This window comes from Mesocricetus auratus, unplaced genomic scaffold (genome assembly GCF_017639785.1).
Source record: "Mesocricetus auratus isolate SY011 unplaced genomic scaffold, BCM_Maur_2.0 Super-Scaffold_100009, whole genome shotgun sequence".
Classification (NCBI taxonomy): domain Eukaryota; kingdom Metazoa; phylum Chordata; class Mammalia; order Rodentia; family Cricetidae; genus Mesocricetus; species Mesocricetus auratus.
In genome coordinates this window covers 22,964,369-22,985,231 of record NW_024429193.1, presented here as the reverse complement: position 1 = coordinate 22,985,231, position 20,863 = coordinate 22,964,369, and the positions used below count along the sequence as shown (strand labels likewise).

Genomic DNA, 20,863 nt, shown 5'->3' with positions numbered 1-20,863 from the left:
ATAAAGTCCTTAGGTTGATATTCCTATCACTGTTTGAATATTAGAAGAACAATCATTTATATTTGTTCTATTACATCATTCCCATCTACTGAAATTAGCTATATTTGTGTTCATTTGTTTGTCTGGTAGTTAAGATGACATACAGGAAAATTTTGTGGTTAATCCCAATAAACTTGTTTTAGAGAATCAGAAATAGTTTTAAACACTGAATTTGCTGGTAGCATTTTGCATGAGATCAGACTAGGATAAACTTGCACTTCTGAGGAACAGGTGGACAAAGTCTTTAGCTCTTAATAAGAAACAATGCAAGCTGTAAAAATATGTTTTAATTTAGGGAAGGACATTTAGTAAGGACTCAGGGACAGCAAGGCATGGGAAAAATGGCCTTCTAGAAAAGTAAAGGATGAATACAATCAATTTGTGATGCATGTCTGAAATATCAAGGTGCACACCATCAGTTGTTAACATGACTTCAGAAAAAAATGTAGAGGGATGAAGATAGGGCTCAGTAGCAGAATGCTTGGTTAACACTAAAAAACAAAACAACATCAACTAAGGAAAATGTAAATAAAAATACATTTCAAGGATACAAGCAAATAGGCACTAAATAAAAGAAGCTGTCTGGAAACATGTTGTAAAAAGAACATTATGGCTCTAAATGTGAGAAAGGAGGACAGAGGACTGTCATTTACAAAGCAAATACAAAATACATTTTTATTTGAAGGTGTCAAAGAGTAGGAAGAATAATCTGTATAGTCTGGTTCCATAATTTTGCTAGACTACATATAACTTTGCTGATTTCTTTGATTTTCAATATGGAAAAATCAAGTGCTTCAGTGACAAAAAGAATGGATTCAGAGAATGATATTGATTTCCATCTTTTGCTATATTCATCTGAAGAAATACAGTACCAATGAATTGTGGTGATAACACATTCTGGAATCCAAAGTCATGCTTTGTGTTCTATGTGGATTAGTCCTAGAGATCAGAAACTCCGCCAGCAGGCTTGCTTCATTCAACATAAAACTGTTTGGTGATTCTTGAGTTTAATTATAATAATCTGAAAATAAGATGAGAGGAAATGGATTAGGGGATGGTGAATCATCAATGGACATTTACTACCTAGCTTAAAATCACCCCATATATACATCTTCCTAAGGAAAATTTTACTTTAGCTCAAAAACTATGTCCATTTATTCTTTCAAAAGAAGACAATGTAATATTTAAAGACTCCAATTTCTTAAATGATTAATTGAAATCTATAACGTGTGCAGTATAGGTTTTCTAAGAAACAACTACTAACTTACCTTCTTTAATGATCTTTCTTGCAGCAGAAACCAAATTCCTTTTCAACTTGGAGTCTAGTAGGAAGCTAGAAATTAAAAATAAAAAATGACACAGAAGTAAGGCTTTTCCATTTTAAGGCTCAACAAGGAAACATTATAAAGCACATTTGCCTTTCATAATTCTGGGGAACACAGCTCTGTAAGGCAACTGGTAGATAATTCTCTATCTTAAAAGGAAACAGTCACAGTAAAGCTCAACTACACCAGAATCTTAGGGTTTGATTTCTTTGGATGCACAATCTTGCTGGGTCATCTAGGTTGACCCTGGCTTCTCCAGTGCTGCTGGTATTACAGGCCAAAGCATCATGCCAGGCTGAAAGTTTGCCTCAATTTTAAGGGCAAACAGCTAAGCAATAGGAACTTACACTTATTCAAAATTTCTCAAGTCTTAAAAAAATGAAATTCCAAAATTTCTTGTCTTAAAAAATGGGTTTCAAAAGTAAATATAATTTATATTTTAAGTATACTTAAAAAATACAAAAGTATAGCTTAGCTTAAAATGTGTGAGTGCGTGTGTGTGTGTGTGTGTGAGTGTGTGTCTTGTTTTCCTTCAGATTTCAAATAAGGATCTTTGTTTGACAAAGCTTTTTTTTCTTTCTTTTTTTTGAGACGGGGTTTCTCTAAGTAGCCTTGGATATCCTTGAACTTGCTTTGTCAATCAGACTGATCTTGAACTAACAGATATCCATCTGTCTCTGCCTCCCAAGTGCTGGGATTAGTAGTGCGCACCAGGACTGACTGGTGACAGAGTATTTTTATAAACTCACGTGCTTCCGTACAGTCTCCAATTGTGCACTCCAATGAGTAAAGGGCCATTAGTACATACTCTACAGCAGGTCGTAAAATCCACAAATGCAAGCACTTCAGTCCATTTTTAAAGTGTGAATTACTTTTATGATAAAATATTACTTATCTGAAACAAGGGAGCTGAAAGGGCTACTCTGGGAAGGAAAACACAAGAGAGTTCGAGATGTAACCGCCATTGGGGTAGGAAGCCCGGAAACCTCTCCGGTAAGAGACATACTTAGATTAACAATTATGGGGTAAATACTTAAGTCAGAGCTAGCCAGTAAGAAACAAGCAAGGCCGACAGCTTCATAATTAATATAGCCTCCTGTGTGTTTATTTGGGACTGATGCGGATCTGGAACCAGGCAGGCGGGAAGGTTCCTCTCAAGGAAAAGGTTTCCCATAACAGGCTACTATAACCTCAGAAAATTAAAATTATTTCATTAGGAAGTTTACCAAGGACTTTTAATTTTGTGTTTTAGCAAGAAATCCAAAGGTACATCACTCTTGATAACAGTGCATATTTCACATGTCACATGAACAGATAGGTGACATAATGTGGTTTTCATAAAGGTTTTTGTGGCCAGGACACTAACTATAAGGTCTTGAATTGTATTGATTTTCAGTTATGCTCTTCTGGCTTATTGATCTTCTTATGCACTTACCAATTTCTTGTTTCTGATGTGAAATGCTGCATACTTGCAAAATCAGTATTTTGGGGCTATATATTTCCTATACATTGGCCATAAGGACTACACTTCTTGAATAAAATTTTCAGTCAATTTATATTGTTAAAACTGATCTACTCATAATTCCTCTAACATTTATTTTTCATAGACATACTGAATCCAGTCATACTGTTTTTTTTTCCCAAGAGTCCTACCTTTATTTTTTCTAAATAATAAATTTCATTAAGCTACTGCTCATTGGATTATTTTTTGAGACGGATTTTTGTCTGTATAGCCCTGGCTGTCATGGAACTAGCTTTGTAGTGGCTGAGTTTGAGACCAGGCTGACCTCAAACTCACAGAGATTCTCCTGTATCTGCTTGCTAGGGCTGGGATTAAAGATGTGTGTCACCAACCCCAACATTACACATGGATTTTAAAACACTAATGCTGATCTAACTTTTCTGATACATATTAGTTTAAAGAACAGACAAAATGGAAGATTTTTATGCTCCTCAGCAAAAAAGTCTTCCTCTGTATTAAAAAAATTAAAATGAATACAACCTACCTTATTGTTGAAGGGACCACTGTACAATGTATTTTCATTGTGGGCAGCATTACCTATAAATACAGAATTTTACTATTTATTCAATTAATAAAATATATAACTATTCATTTATTCATCAATGAAAGTGATACAAAGCATGGGATAGGAATAAATAAAAATATTAAATGAGTAACAAGGGCATATTATAAGTGTACTCAGTGAACCAAACATCATATTCATATAGACTGACTTGAGTAGTATATTGAGGAGTCAGTTCTGTTTAGACATAATTTTTCAAACCCTAGTATTAACAACCTCTATTTCATTAAACATTTTTACTTTTTGTTCACCGTTCGCAAGAACTGGTCAGTTGCAAAGCACAGTTTTCTAGGCGCCCCACTGACAGCTTATGCTGCTACCCTAATGTTACCACGAGACTCCCATTCTCAGTTCAGCTACACAGTGTAGTCCTACTAATATTCCCCTTCACAGTCTTTGGTTTAGGCTATTTGTTCAATAGGTCTCTATCTGACTTAGAACTCTTCTTTCCCCTCCCAATATTTGTCATACATTCCTCCTCTTACCACATTCAAATCAATCACTCTGTTGAGTGTTGCACAAATTTAATTCCCCCTATCAATGACTTCCATTTTTCAACCATCAGACTCTAGTTCCATGAGTCATTATCATTCTTATAACAAATTCGCATGTACATTATTCACTTACATTTTACATATGAGGAAACTGAGTCTGATTCATTCACGAGAAGACATGAAGGCTTTCATGTCCTCACTAAAACACACAAAGATGGGGTTATAAGATAACAATGCTGGCCAACACAGCTAACCAGCAGACATCCAAAGCTAATACAATACGAGAAGAAAGACTAATCTAGTCAACCAAAAGAAATAGCAAGCCCCTCTCAACAATAACTTTAAAATGAAAAAATGTTCTCAACTTTCTAATAAGTCACTAGGTAACTGATTGGATTTAAAACCCATATTTAATTATCTGTTGTCTCCAGAAATGCACTTAGCTAGCAAAGGTATCCAAAAACTGACTGTGAAAGGATAAAAAGCAACCTACCAATCAAACGAAGACCATAATAAGCAAGCATAGCAATTATTAAGCTTGCTAAAGAAGACATCCAAGCAAAACTAGTCAGGAGAGGGAGAGAGGCACCTTCCACACTAAGTAAGGGAACCTTTGCTAAGTAACTACAGAAACTGTAAGTATGTATGCCCTGCATATTGCTGTGTTATACAACACTAAAACATAAAAGATCACATAGGTACCAGCACAATACTAGCAGGAGACTTCACTATTCCAATATTTATATAGATATTTATACTAATTGCATCATCTGTCACAAAGTAATCCTGATTAATTAAAACAAAAACCCTACTGGGACAATTCCTTGTATTTATCAGACCACAATGGAATAAAAATATAAACAAACAGCAAGAGAAACGTCAGGAATGATTCAAACCCTCAGAGACTAAATAATGTATTTTTGAATGAGTAGCAGGATATTAAAGAGGTCAAGGGGGAATTTTTTTTAATCCCAGGCATAATATACCCTACCAGATCTTTTAGATTTGGCTAAGGCATTCCTAAAGGAAAGTTTATAGCTATGAGCACTGGTACTTAAATAAGAGAAATCTCAAATAACCTAATGGTGTACCAGAAGACTCTTGAACAAGCCAAACCTAAGCCCAGTGTGTGGAAAGAAAAAAGCTTAGAGCAAAAGTTAACAAAACAGGAACTAAAGGGATAATACACAATAAATAAAAGAGTTGGTTCTGTGAAAAGATTAACAAAGCTGACAAAAATCTCCATAAAGAAAACTCAGGACTGAAAAGATCACTGGCAAATTCAGCCAAACTTTTCAGGAGGCTTTAACACCACTATTTCTCAAAATGCTCCAAGAAGTACAAATGGAAGGCAAACTCTCACACTCCATTTTATGAGGCCGATGTGACCCTAATGCCAGAACAGAACACAACATGACAAAAAGAGAAATTCAGACTAATTTCCTTGATGAATATATATGGAAAACTCTTAACAAAATTGAAGGCCATATTAAGAAGATCAAACACCATGACCAAGTGGATTGCATGTTCAAATCACATGTGCAAATAATTAAGTATGATATATAATATAGTTAAAATTGAGGACAGAAGTCACATGATCATCTCAATAGATACAGAAAAGGTATTATACATTTTCACATACCAGTCCCAGAGAAATTGTAAATAATATCATGCTCCAAATTAATAAAGACTGTACATATCAAAGCTATATCCAATATTATACCAAATATGAACAATCTGAAGCATCCATTCTAAAATATGTGGAACGATAAGAGTAATTACTCCACTATGTTAAGACAAATTAGACAAGATAAAGACATAAAAAGATTAAAAATAGGAAAAGAAGTTAAATTATTCCCATTTACAACATAGTTCTCTAGCTAAAAGACTCTACAAACTCCACCAGAATAACCTGAGATCTAATAAACACATTGCACAATGTTGCAGGATTCAAAAACCAACAGCCAGAAGCCATCATTTCCCATATATATTAATGCAAACGTTCTAAGGAAGAAATCTGGAGAAAACATTTTACTCACAATGTCTCAAAAACCAAATCAAATCAAACCATAGGTAGTAATAAACAGAAGGAAGGAAGTGAAAAGCTCTCTAAGAACCCCGCCCCCCAGGAACCCAAGGGAAAACCGTAGGTGCTAACTTTCATCTGTTGATCCTGGCTCTTAATGTTTCCATGCATATATACTGAGCTAGGCTGTGAAACGAGAAAAGGACCATGAAACGGTGTTGAGAAGGGGAGTGAGAGCAATCGAGCAAACACGCCAAGAGAATGGAAAGGAGGCTACGAGGGGGCAGTATATAAGGGGGGCAGATGGGTAGGGCAGAAGAGAGGGGACAATGGTCAGCAAAGACAAATCATGTTTGAAAATGCCATGATGTTATCGAACACTTCCTTTGCTAATTAAAGAATAAAAACAGATGAAGACCGAGAGCTTTAATTAGATGCCAAAGGACATAGTTAGTCAAACCACAATGCCCCTTTTCTCCGTTATGATGAGATACCCCTTGCTGCTATAGAGGCACCATACTTTTGTATTTGATGCCAGATGGTTTTGCACATGAACATGCAGGCTATTCAAAGCTGTACACCAACACAAAGCTACTAGGTTTATATCAATTATAAACATCTAATGCATACTTTGTTGTAGTTTTAATCCTTAATTTAATACTTAACACTTACCACTTGGATGGTGCACAATGGTGAGTTTATCTACAAGACAAAAACACATATTCTGTGAGGTTTGTTTAATATTTATCCCAAGAGACCATTTTATTGTTTGATGACTTTGTGTCTCTGAGGTGACTGAAATTTACAACATAAACTGAAAATACTAATCCTCCCTCTGGATAATGGTGTGAGTCCAAGCTTCATTACTTCTGTCTTTTCTGACTTGCCCAGAGGTGTTATGGTCTGGTGGTTGTTTGATGGCTACTGGAACCCTGCTTGTGTGTATTGCTATTCTTTAGTCTGAAACACTCCTTTCATTTAGAAATCTATGTTTGTTTTTTAGAAATTATTGTATATTATACAGTTTAAGCATTTTTAAAACAAATTCATAAACTATGTGCCTACCAGTTTAAAAAGTTTCCTTGCTACTGAGTATATACTCAGAACTTCTTGTTAAACCTCATCAGAACATTATTCTTCACAGCCTCTGCTGATCTATACATCTCTATAGGTTAGTGTTGATTGTATTATTTTAGTCTAGGAACCCAGCTGTGGTAGTCTGAATGAAAATGGCCCTCAGTGACTCATACGGAGTGGCATTATTGGAGGTGTGACATTGTTGGAGAAAGTGTGTTGGGCTTTGAGGTTTCACAAGCTCAAGCTAGGCCCTAGTGGCTCATTCTCTCTTCCTCCTGCCTGCAGATCTAGATGTAAAACTCTCAGCTGCCTCTCCTGCACCATGTCTGCCTGTATGCTGTGATGAAAATGATGGACTAAACCTCTGAAACAGTAAGTAAGCCCCAATTAAATGCTTTCTTTTATAAGGGGTGCCATGGTCATAGTGTCTCTTCACAGCAATAGAAACCCTAATTAAGACACCAGCTAAATGGAATCTTAAAGCATGCTCTGCATTGTGCCTAGTATCTTTCACTCAGCACCCTGGCTGGGATTCATTTATATTGTGTATAGCAGAAGCATTCTTTTTTTCCACAGGTACACAGCATAAATACAGGCTTAATTAGTTGTTCTATTGCTGCAATGGAATATCATGACCAAAAAGCAAGCTGTGGAGAAAAGAATTTATTTGGCTTACACTTTCATATTGCTGTCCATGATTGAAGGACTTTAGGACAGAAAGAACTGAAACAGCAGGATCCTAGAGGCAGGAGCTGATGCAGTGCTGCTTGCTGACTTGCTTCCTATAGCTTGCTCAGCCTGCTTGCTCATAGAACCTAAGACCACCAGCCCTGGGAGCACGTATCTGACTTTTTCAGTCATTCCACACCGTGACATTCCATCAGCAATCATGTCCATCCAGTTCCACATCCTATACTCTAAGTCATGGTCCTGACAGTTGTTCACTGGCATCTCTCTGAAGCTGACTTTGTCTTTTCCTGAATATTAATGATGTCAGGCATCTTTTACACAATTGTTGCATATTGGCCTTTGTAAATTAAGATCTGGGTGTTAGGTATGTTTGTAAGAGCAGGGCTGCCACTTTTCATAGATCCTCTCAGCAGACAGAATTATACATAAATATATGATTGTGTGTTTATTTCTATACTTGCTCATCTGAAATGTGTATGTTAGCAGCATGATTTGTTATTTTTTGCCTCTGAATCCAATGGACCCTCATGAGATTCATTTCAGCCCCCTTTTAACTGGGCTGCTACTCCTGTCTTTTACAACAGGAACATGTCCTTGTCTCTAGTATATTTATTTGTTAGACAAATCCTAGAATATCTGAAGCTTTGAAAATTTTATACTATAGCTATGTGGAGAAATGAACCTAAAAACTAGAGTAAAGCACATTTTAGCTACCATTTTTTTTAAAAAGAGCTTTTTGGAATTTATCAAAGTAACATGTTGGCAATCTTTTTACTTTTTGGGTAAATATGGAACAGTGGGTAGCTTTATAACAAGCTAACTTCACTATGATCTAGGCATGAGAACTGGTGTAGTTCAGTAGTACATAAACACCTCTAACAAACACTCTCGGGCCAGAAACTTAAGTTAGAAAATACAGTCAATATGACAATTAGCACAGAGAATAGAAACCATTACTCTTAGATTATGCACACTTAAATTTTTTTTTTCTGCAACCATCCAAGTTGTTCATTTCTGTTCAGATGCTTAGGGCATATTATATACACAGAGAATCCTAAAAAGTTGTGGTCACATTTTGGTTTTGTTCCAGTGGTACACAGTCATGCAAAATGTTCTGTCTGTTTGTGATAAACACTGGACTGAAATGCAATAATTGTTGACTTAAAAGTATCTCCATCAAAATGTGCATACTAAAACAATCCTCAACATTAGAAGTCTAATTAGGATGATTTTGAAAGCCTTTCTGAAGAGTCCTTAGGAAGTTGTGGAAATATAAGTAGATTTCTGAGCGTTATGTCTATTTCTTTACATGAGTGAACAAACACTGGATTTAGAGTGCAGCTCCTTTCTCTTTGCCCTTCAGTTCTGCTCCCTCAAGGAGAGCAGTAGTCCTGTAGTAATATTCAGAGTCTCCACTGAAGGTTCAGTCAGCAGCAGTCGGGCACATTTGTTAGGAAAGTCAACGATGGCCTTCCACAGTATGCACAGCATCCCTCCACTTAGTCTGAGGTCCTTCCAGTCATTACTTACATCATAGTAGAGTGCATCCACTAGTGTGGAATCCTCAGCCAGAAACTGACTTACAGCGTCCTCATCAGCTCCGTTTTCTCTCAGCCATCCAGTAAGTTCAGAATCTTCCATGGTTGTGCCAGGGCAGTTCAGGTGGCTCATGGGAAACCCAGGGATATCTATCCGGTTGGGACTTCAGCTCCAGGTGTTTAGTCTCTTGGTCTTTTTCTTCAATAGCTTAATTAAGGAGTGCTTGTAACTTTCTTTCTGAGCTAACTCTTCAAGTCATCTATTAGTTTCTATTTTCATCCTTCTGAGCTGCTCATTCAGGGACCATGAGCAATGTGGGACTCTTGGAATTAGTACAGTGAAGCTGAGCAGGCTTACCGTGCCCCCACCCCGCCCCCGGTCCAGGTAGCTACAGCATCCTCAGTGATGGCCTGAAGTCTTTGGACAGTTTGATTTGAAGATGATACCTCACGTTCAAGTCTTCTGGATCGGCTGTGTCACTCTCAGATGTAAGTCTAAAATGCGGCCTTCACTGCAGAACCAGAATGGTAATAGCTGTTTACACAGCCTTTCAGGTGATACTGTCCAAGGCAAACATCCAGCGTGGTTCGATGTTAATCAGATTCCTAAGAATTTTGGTGGCTGCATCCTGGAAACCAAAGAAGACCACCTTCCCGGCTGATGCCATGGCTGTCGAAGTTCAGCCCTAGCTGCAGTTTTTTTATTATTATTTTAATTTTAAATAGCTTGTTTTACATGTCAATCCCAGTTCCCTCTCCCTCCCCTCCTCCCAAACCCCCCCTCCCACCATCCTCTCCAGCCTCCCACCCTATCACCATTTCCTTCCACATAGGGGATATCTAGAGTCTGTCATTTAACTCAGGGCAGGGTCCAGACACTTCCCTAAGAGTCCACGCTGAGAGAGCATCCCTCTTTGTGTTATGGACACACGAAGTCCTTTTGTATGCCAGGGATAAACGCTGATCTACTGCCCAGGGCCCTATGGGTTGCCCAGGCCTCACTGACTCTCACATTCAGGGGTCCTGGATCAGTCCCATGCTGGCCTCCCCACTGTCTGTCTGGGGTCCAAGAGCTCTCCCCTGTTCAGATCAGCTGTCTCTGCTGGTTTTGCCAGCTCATTCTTTGCCAATTTGCTCATCGCTCCTCTTTCTTTGTCACTGGGTTCAGTTCAGTGTTTAACTGTGGGTGTTTGCCTCCGCTTCCATCAGTCACGGGATGAAGGCTCTCGGATGGTTATAGACATCAAGTTCATTATCAGGAATGGGCATTCAAGGTGGTCTCTCCACTATTGCCCAGCTTGCCAATTGGTGTCATCCCTTCAGATCACCAGACGTCACAATGGTGCCTGATCTGTCTTCTAACCTATGATTCCCTCTTCCCCCTATTCTACCCCCCCCCACTGAACCTTCCTGTTCCCCCATGACCTACTCTCTCTTCCTCTTCTCCCCCTCTCTTCTTCCCAGTTCCCACTACCCCCCACCCCTCGCCCTGTTCCCCATCTGTTCAGAGGATCTTGACTCATACCTCTTCTCTTGGGTACTATGCATATCTTTCAGGTTCTTTCCTGTTTCCCAGACTCTGTCAGTGGAAGTGCAGACTGGCACTATCCTGATCAATGTCTAAAATCCATATATGAGTGAGTACATACCATGTTTGTCTTTTTGTGACTAGGTTACCTCACTCAGGATGGTTTCTTCCAGTGCTATCCATTTACCTGTGAATTTCAAGATTCAATTGTTTTTTTTCTGCTGAGTAATACTCCATTGTGTAAATGTACCACATTTTCTCTATCCACTCTTCAGTTGAGGGGCATCTAGGTTGCTTCCAGGTTCTGGCTATTACAAATAATGCTGCTATGAACATAGTGGAGCAGATGCCCTTGTTGTATGAATTTGCCTCATTTGGGTGTATGCCTAAGAGTGGAATTGCTGGGTCCTGTGGTAGATTAATTCCCATTTTCCTGGGGGAATCTCCATACTACTTTCCAAAGTAGCTGTATGAGTTGGCACTCCCACCAGCAGTGGAGGAGTGTTCCCCTCTCTCCACATCCTCTCCAGCATAAATTATTTTTGGTGTTTTTGATTTTAGCTATTCTGACAGGAGTAAGATGGTATCTCAGAGTTGTTTTGATTTGCATTTCCCTGATGGCTAAGGATGTTGAGCACTTTCTTAAGTGTCTCTTTGCCATTTTAGCCTCCTTTATTCAGAATTCTCTATTTAGTTTTGTACCTCACCTTTTAATTGGATCCTTTGGTGTTTTGGAGACTTGCTTCTTGACTTCTTTGTAAATTTTGGAGATTAGTCTTCTGTCAGATGTGGGGTTAGTGAATATCTTTTCCCATTCTGTGGACTGCCTTTTTGTTTTGTTGACTGTGTCCTTTGCATTACAGAAGCTTTTTAGTTTCAGGAGGTCGCATTTGTTAATTGTCAATCTCAGTGTTTGTGCCACTGGTGTTATGTACCAACTCATTGAAGAGTATCTTCCACTTTCTCTTCTAAAAGTTTCAGTGTGGCTGGATTTATGTTGAGATCTTCGATCCATTAGGACTTAAGTTTTGTACAAGGCGATAAACATGGATCTATCTGCAGTCTTCTGCATACCAGTACCCAGTTATGCCAGCACCATTTGTTGAAGATGCTTTCTTTTTTCCATTGTACAGTTTTAGCTTCTTTGTCAAAAATCAAGTGTTCATAGGTGTGTGGGTTAAAATCAGGGTTTTCAATTCGGTTCCATTGGTCTACCTGCCTATTTTTGTGCCAATACCCAGCTGTTTTCAGGACTATAGCTCCATATTAGAGCTTGAAGTCAGGTATGGTGATGCCTCCTGAAGTTCTTTTATTGTATAGGGTATTTTTTGGCTATCCTGGGCCTTTTGTTTTTCCATATAAAGTTGATTATTGTTCTTTCCAGGTCCTTGAAGAATTGTGCCAGAATTTTGATAGGGATTGCATTGAATTTGTAGACTGCTTTTGGCAAGATTGCCATTTTTATTATGTTGATCCTATCAATCCAAGAGCAATCCAAGAGCATGGGAGATCTTTCCATTTTCTGTTCTTGAAACTTGTTTGCTAGTATTTTATTGAGTATTTTTGCATCGATGTTCATGAGGGAAATTGGTCTATAGTTCTCTTTCTTAGTTGTGTCTTTGTGTGGCTTGGGTATCAAGGTAATTGTAGCCTCTTAAAAAGAGTTTGGCAGTGAGCCTCATGCTTCTATTGTGTGGAATACTTTGAGGAGTATTAGAATTAGCTCTTCTTTGAATTTCTGGTAGAATTCTGCACTGAAGCCATCTGGGCCTGGGGTTGGGTGACTTTTGATGATTGCTTCTATTTCATTAAGGGTTATAGTTCTGTTTAGTTTTTTATCTGTTCTTGATTTAGTTCTGGCAAGTGATATCTATCCAGGAAATTGTCCATTTCCTTTAAATTTTCAATTTTTGTGGAGTACAGATTTTCAAAGTATGCCCTGATGATTCTCTGGATTTCCTCAGTGTCTGTTGTTATGTAGCCCTTTTCATTTCTGATATTGTTAACTAGCATGCTCTCTCTCTGTCTTTTGGTTAGTTTGGACAGAGGTTTGTCTATTTTGTTGATTTTCTCAAAGAACCAACTCTTTGTTTCAATGATTCTTCTCAATGTTTTCCTGGTTTCTACTTGATTGATTTCAGCCCTCAATTTTATTATTTCCTGCCGTCTACTCCTCCTGGGTAACTTTGCTTCTTTTTTTTGTAGAACATTCAGCTGTGCTATTAATTCTCTAGTGTGACTGTTCTCCAGTTTCTTCATGTGGGCACTTAGTGCTATGAACTTTCCTCTCAGCACTGCTTTTTAGAGTGTCCCATAAGTTTGGGTATGTTGTGTCTTCATTCTCATTGAAATCGAGGAAGTCTTTAATTTCTGTTTTTATCTCTTCCTTTACCCAGGGATGGTGCAATTGTGCATTGTTCAATTTCCATGAGTGTCTAGGGTTTCTGCGGTTTGTGTTATTGTTGAATTCTAATTTTAATGCATGGTGGTCTGATAAGATACAGGGGGTTATTCCAATTGATTTGTATCTATGGAGATTTGCTATGTTTCCTATTATGTGGTCAATTTTAGAGAAGGTTCCATGTGGCGCCGAGAAGAAGGTTTATTCCTTTGTGTTTGGATGGAATGTTCGGTATATGTCTGTTAAACCCAGTTCAGTCATAACTTCTATTAGTTCTTTTGTTTCTTTTTTAAGTTTCTGTGTGTAGGTCCTGTATAGCGGTGAGAGTGGAGTGTTGAAGTCTCCTACTATTAGTGTGTGAGATTTTATGTGCGATTTGAGCTTTAGTAATGTTTCTTTCATGAATGTAGGTGCCTTTGTATTTGGGGCATAGATGTTTAAATTTGAGACTTCATCTTGATGGACTTTTCCTTTGATGAATATGAAATGTCCTTCTTCATCTCTTTTGATTGATTTTAATATGAAGTCTAGTTTGTAAGATATTAGGATTGCTACACCCGCTTGTTTCTTGGGTCTGTTTGATTGGAAAATCTTTTCCCAACCCTTTACTCTGAGGTAATGTCTATCTTTGATGTTGAGATGTGTTTCTTGTATGCAGCAGAAGGATGGGTTCTGTCTTCGTATCCATTCTGCTAGTCTGTGTCTTTTTATAGGCAAGTTGAGGCCATTGACATTGAGGGATATCAATGATCATTGATTGATGATTCTTGTTTGTGCTTGATTTATTGGTAGTGGAGTTATTTTGTGTAGGTTCTCCTCCCTTTTTCTTTTGGTGTTTGGTAAATATACTCTTTAACTTTTATGATCACAAATTTTCCTCTAATTTACCTGTTAACTGTATTTTGCTTCATATTACACGTTTTGGTATCCTGTCCACAATAGCTTTCATTTCAAAAATAGTTTTCTACAACTTCTTTTTTAATACAAGGATTATTTTTGAAACATTGTATTTGATTCTTAAATATTTGGCATGAAACTCCAACACTTAGGGAAGATTCTCGTAACTTTTGATCTTCTGGAATGTATCGAAACTTTTCGATGACCTAGGTTTACTTTTTTGTTATTTTATGTGTGTGTTTGCCAGCATGTGTAATAAATGCATGTAGTTCTCAGGTGGCCAGAAGAGGGAGACAGACCCCTAGTAGAGATGGTTGTGAGCTACCATGAGGGTACTGGGAAGCCATGTGGGTAGCTTGCAGGTCTTCTGCAAGAGCAGCAAGTGCTCTTTATTGGTGAGCCATACCTCTAGTCCCTTATTTTAATTTTAAGTTAATAAAATAAGCAAGTTCAATTTTTCAAACTAATTTGAGATAATAGAGCCCTCTTCCCTGTTTTCTTCCTTACACTTCTCTTCATACTTCCTATTTTACCCCCTTCCTCTTGTTTTTAATTGACTCTTCTCATGCTACATGTTGAACTTTATCATGTATATAATTTTACTCAATTTTAGTTAACCGCAGCCTCTGTTCTTTGTGGTATTGTTTCTCCATTACATGCTCTAACTTATAACACATGTAAATTTTGCTTTAAATAGTTATCATTAAAATCTTTTACCAAAACACAGAAAACACAGCACTATGTGATTTGATGTCTTTTTATGCCCTCAATGTGAATCTGAATTTATTTCTATTACTATTTCTTTCTACCTATATGAAAGTCTTTAATGTTGGTTACCTTGCAATTTTCCTACAAATACTTTAATCAACTTATCTAAAGCAATCATTATTTCAGCACAAGTTTCAAGTCTATTTTCTCTGGAAGTGCAGTTTTCTTTTAGTTTCAGCCCTTTGAAAATATTACCATACAGTCTTTAACTCTCTGTTGATTCTGACAAGACATTAGTGAACATCCTTAAGCTTTTCCTCCATATGTCATTCATCTTTTTTCCAATATTAGGCAAATCATATCAATCCATCCTTGCATTCAGTAATATATGATATGCTGACTTTTATCTGTAAAAGGTTTCTTGTATCTTAATGTTGCTTTCTATAATTTCCGTTTGGTTATTTCAATTAGTTTCAAAGTTTCTCATATTTTATATTTATTCCCCTAAAGCTGTCTTTTGCATGAATTCAATATACTTATAAGAGACACTTTCATGTTTAATATTCTCTTCTACAAAGGTCAACATGAGACTATCAATTTCTTATTATATAGCTTTCTGTTTCTTCACTATGGATTCTTGTTCACTTTTGTGTAATTTTTAGTCATTATTTGGCCAGAATGCTGAGTATTACATACTGCAGACTCTGTGTAGGACCTTCTTTTGTTAGGCAGTTCAACTTCTGATATGTGCTTTCTACAGTTTTTTTGTTTGTTTGTTTTTTGAGGCAGGGTTTCTCTGTATTGTTTTGGAGCCTGTCCTAGAACTCACTCTGTAGACACAGAGATCTGCCTGCCTTTGCCTCCTGAGTACTGGGTTTAAAGGCATGCACCACCAACGCCCCATTCTATAGTGTGAATTGTTTTTTATTTATTTTTTTGATAATTACCAATAGAAACACCAAGGTGTTTCATAAGGCCTAAGGTACAAGCTATGTTTCTCTTACAGGTTTTAGAATTGGGTCTTTAGAACTTACCAGGCATATTGTGATTAGAGATTACTGTGAGTTTGGGTCCTAATACGGCAGGCATTAGAAGTTTCAGGAAGTGTTAAGATGGGCCCACTCTGGCAGGTGAGGAGCAAAGCCTGTCCAAGTAGGCGATCGCTCATCCTCCCTCTGTACTTATTTATGTATTATTTACTTATTTGCTTTCAGTGCCCTGGGTTACTAGCTTGTGCTCCTTGCACACACTCACTCAGCTCATCTCTCATCCACAGAACCCTGTGTGATTCTGAGCCCACTCTTGTTCAGTTCAGGGCACACCACAGCAGTGTCAGCTGCCTTAGCTGTGCTCTCCGACTGACTTGCCTTGCTCTCTCAGTCAGTAAATGCTCCTTTGGCAGACAGATGGACAATAGTTAGGTTCACCGCATGAGCCTTGCCTGCCTCTGACAATAGAATCTTCACCTGCTTAATATCATTTCTCAAAATGGTATTAATGCTAGTCATTGATCACTATTAGTATTTTGTGAAATGGAATTGCCTGCTTGGTGCTGTTTGTTCCACTGTGACTGAAGAGAGAACTGATTCACTGGTCAAACACTGGTACCGATTCCTGAATTCAAACAAAAATGTGTGGTAGATTCCAACTCCTGTGTTTTTCCAGTTTCCTATTATTTACTTATTTGTATAGTATGAATGAAATCTATCTACTATGACCACTGTAAGATGTGGTAGTATTTTATATGTGCTCTTTAGATTCAATAGATACTATTTACATAATGTTTTAGTAAGATTATTTATAGAATTTGTAATCTTATTAGTTTTTTTGGGGGGGGTTATGAGACAGGGTTTCTCTGTATGGTTTTGGAGGCTGTCAGTCCAGCCTCGCCTCGAACTCACAGAGATCCACCTGCCTCTGCCTCCCAAGTGCTGGGATTAAAGGCATGCACCATCACCGCCCGGCTTCTTATTAGTTTTTTAAATGTTATTTTTCACATAAAAATGCGAGATTTTAGATCTGTTATGTATAAACAAGTCTCTTCCTTATGATGTTAATTATTTTACAAAGTATATTTATAGTTTAGAACACATTTATAGGAAGGAAAGCTTAAAGAATTCTCTCCGGGAAAGTAGATATCAACACAATAACAGAAGGAGAATAAATTTCACAAAGTGCATCTCCCCATGATGTACAAATTAAAAGCTATGTAATATATACATACAGTGGGTAGATAAGGTTTTTTAAGTGCTTGTTCTTAGTGTTTCTAATTTTCTGTTTGAGAGGAGAGATTTGGGAGAAGAGTGGCCATATAATTGTAATACAGTTTATTTTCAAATCTGGAATTTATTATTCATCTTTGGAGAAGATTTGTCATCTTAATGGTGTTTGTCTTTAACCCAGTTGTTCCCCCAGGACAGCTGTTAACTATCAGAAGGGAAACCTACACTGCCAGAAATGTGGTTATGATGAAAGGCCAACCTGAGACAGGTAAACAACCCACATGTGGACAGTTGTGAGACTTGGCAGTATTAGGAACGACCTACCTATTTGATGCCCCACATAATGACCAAAGAAAATACACTGGAACAAGATAGTCTTGTTTGTAAGTAACATAGAAATCAAATGGAAGTAGTGAGCTTTGGTTGGTCAACCTGGGTCAGTAGAGCATTATGAGTGGATGTGTGATTAATCCCACTTTGCTGAGAATGAACTAGAGAGATTGAGTCTCCTGTCAGAGAGTGGGAAGCGAGGAAATGTGTGGACTTGAACTGTTTGGATCCATAGTTACTGCATTTTCTATCCAGTCACACTATTGTTTTTTGAGTAGAAGGCAACTTTTACTCACCATAGGCATTTTCATCTTCTGGCCTTTTCCCAACAATGCTGTCTCGTAGTTGGCGTAGCTTTTCCTTAACGAAAGCACAGAACACAGATACCAAGATTTAAAATCTTTAATGGGTCAAAATGAAAGCATTGATTTCTGTAACTAGTGACCAAACCACTACATAGTAATAAGTTGCTACTTAAGATGTCTAAAACATCTTCGGAACTTTATACATAATCTTATTCTTCATGAAGGAGATGTAAAATGGGAGCATCCTGTTTCATAGAGATGAAAGCTGAGGCACCGGAGGCTAAGCAATTCATCTAATCATCTAAGCCAGGATTGGAAGCTGAGCTTAGCGGCATGCCTACACCTGTGTGCATCCGTTGAGTGAAGAGCTGCACTAGGATGCTGCACCAGGATGCCTCCTGATTCCATCTACAGCCATCCTCTTGGTATAGTTTTTCCTGGTACTCTATTACTAACAAAATGAAGGCCCAGGGGAAAAATACTATGAAACTAGTTTCTCTTTCTCAGAATATGTGTGATCTTTGTTTTCCAAATATTCTGCTCAGCACAACTATTATCATTTTAGCAGAAATAAAAAGTACACTATCACTCCATACATTTCTTGAGAAGAAAACCTAGGCATTTTTATTTTTATTTTTTTGTCCTCAGGAAGGCTTCTTTCCTGGGGGTTATTTCCATGGCTTTGTAGATGATCCCCTCTGAGGGGAGTTGGTGCCTTTGGCATGCCAATGATAGGGGTGAAAGGCAAGGCCTTCTGTTTTGTTACACCGCATCTTCAGGGCTGGGCGTCCACATGACTGTGAATCTTCCCTGCTCTTCAAACTCTTTGGATACATACATGAACATGAGCCATTTCCCCCAGAACAATCCTCCACCAGCCACACCATGTCACAATAACCACTGCTAAATTCATTTCCAGGATACAAATGAATATGTTTGTAGCAAGAAGGGGAATATAGAAAAGAATATGAAATATGGGGGAGTGTGTGCACATGTGTGGATGTCTCAAATACTTCCTCATGGATATAAACATACAAGCAAAACAGAAGCAACTAAGTGTTTCAAGAAATGATTAGGAAAGTAGTTTCTAAGAAGCTGGCTTATATGAAACTGAATTGAAATCTTTGTTTTATCTTTTTTTAAAGGGATTGAGAAGGATATAGTATATGTAGTTCCTCAGAGCAAGATGAGTTGCGTGGGCTTGTAATTGAACACATTTTACTACATTTTAGGTTTTAGAGTGACTGTGAATGTGATGGTATTGGTAAGAATGGAGAAACAATGCTATCATTCTGTTCGGGAGCAATGCACAGGTGCAGAACTGTACCTTCCACTTTCCTTAACATTTGTTTAGAAAAATAATTGCCTTTGATTAATATTGTGAAACCTGGACCATTTTCAGCCACCAACTGCCAACCAAATCTACTCTTCTATGTAGGTGGCTTCTGACAAGCTATGATCTCAAATGTGTTTGGAAAGTCTTCTCGCCTACACTGCTTTGGCCAATATGCCATATTGTTTTAAATTTTATCATAGTGACTCATTTTTCTATTGCTAAAAACTGCATTGTCTTTTAAAATAAAAATGATCTCTCAGTAGAGGTAGAATATTCATCTAATATTAGCTCCCTCTATTTTGTCCTAACTTGGCTTATTCAATACGTTCTGAGTTCTGGGTTCTGAGGCAAGAAGGCTTCCTGCCATGGAAAGGGTAGAACATTGAAATATTTTGGGAGTGGGAAAGCCGATGAGATAAGCAGACTATGGAGCAGATATCTCTTACTGAGAATAGCCAAGGTGTCATCGGTAACATTTTATAAGGAATAAGATGTTAAAATTAACCATACTTATGACTAAATGCTTGATGTGACATCAGTTATTTAGTTGTTTTTTGCTCGTTTGAGTCTGGTCTGTTAGGTTTTAACATGGTAAGAACCTGTTACTGTGAAGATGTTTCATCTTAATTTCTGCACTGAGATAAAACAAATGTTCTCTGCACCCAGGACAGGGCTTGTAAGCAGCTTTGATGTATGAGTTCCAAGACTGAGTTTGCATAAATGAACTTAGCAGTGAAAATTTGGATATTATTTTCAAGCATTTAGTTGATTGTTGCAAACATCTTTTTAGTGGCCAGTTAAAAACAAAAGAATAGTTGTCTGTATGTCTTGTGAGGCTTATATATTTAAAGAGTGCAGGGAGATCCACAAGTGAAGGAATGTTCCAGAAGATCATATTACCTGTTGAATCATTTCCAGACCACTCTTTCCCATCTGCCAAAGTTTAAATTTCTCTAGAGCTTCATCCATAGACATTTTCCCATTCTTGACTTTCTCCTGCAGGAGGATCAGTTCTTCTTGCCCAAGGATCAGTTCTTTCTGCCCAGTGCTCACATAACCCTTTGCACTAGAGAAGGTTGGACCCTCCACCTGAGTTTTGTCTGTGATATAACAAGAGGGTGTTTTAATAGGAAATTAATGATGGAAACACTGAGATGAAATCATTCTCCATAATAACTCGGTGTACTTTTTTCTCTTTTTAACCATTCTCACAGTTAAAGAATAAGCTAGCATAAATGTTTGGTTTCACTCTTTAAGTTGTCATTGTGTGACCCAAGATGACTACATCCTTCAGATCCTTCTGCCTCAGCCTCCAAAGTACTGATATCCCAGGTCTGTGACACTACATCTAGACAGCAGCAAAATCTTTTAAGGTATTGTATTTTCTTTTAAAGATGGTGGTGCCTAGTACCTACCTTTTGGGTAGAAATAATCACTTTATCACTGTAAAACATAACGGCCAAAACATATCAAACCTCAGCAGCTACAAAAAATTTGGAATAACTCCATGCATCTTATCAGACCACCATGCCTTAAAATTAGAATTCAACAACAACACAAATTGCAGAAAACCTACAAACTCATGGAAATTGAATAATGCTCAACTGCACCATCCCTGGGTCAAAGAGGAAATAAAAAAAGAAATTAAAGACTTCCTTGAATTCAATGAGAATGAAGACACAACATACCCAAACCTATGGGACACCTTGAAAGCAGTGCTACGGGGGAAGTTCATAGCACTAAGTGCTCACATGAAGAAACAGGAAAACAGTTATACCAGAGAATTAACATCACAGCTAAAAGCTCTAGAATACAAAGAAGCAAACTCCCCCAGGAGGAGTAGATGCCAGGAAATAATCAAAT

General features: G+C 37.7%; 1 protein-coding gene across 2 annotated transcripts in view; it reads right to left on the bottom strand.

Moving 5' to 3' along the window:
• Positions 1–308: 308 nt before the first annotated feature.
• Bank1 (B cell scaffold protein with ankyrin repeats 1) overlaps positions 309–20,863 on the bottom strand; it is a 239,980-nt gene continuing 219,425 nt past the window's right edge. For both annotated transcript variants that reach the window (XM_021233978.2, XM_040751744.1), the window contains exons 12-17: positions 19,901–20,100; positions 17,656–17,719; positions 6,641–6,670; positions 3,371–3,423; positions 1,308–1,372; positions 309–1,060 (exon numbers count right to left, since the gene is read on the bottom strand). In XM_021233978.2, coding sequence (XP_021089637.1) covers positions 1,313–1,372; positions 3,371–3,423; positions 6,641–6,670; positions 17,656–17,719; positions 19,901–20,100 — 407 coding nt within the window. In that variant the 3' untranslated portion in view covers positions 309–1,060; positions 1,308–1,312. The remainder of the gene's footprint in view (positions 1,061–1,307; positions 1,373–3,370; positions 3,424–6,640; positions 6,671–17,655; positions 17,720–19,900; positions 20,101–20,863) is intronic.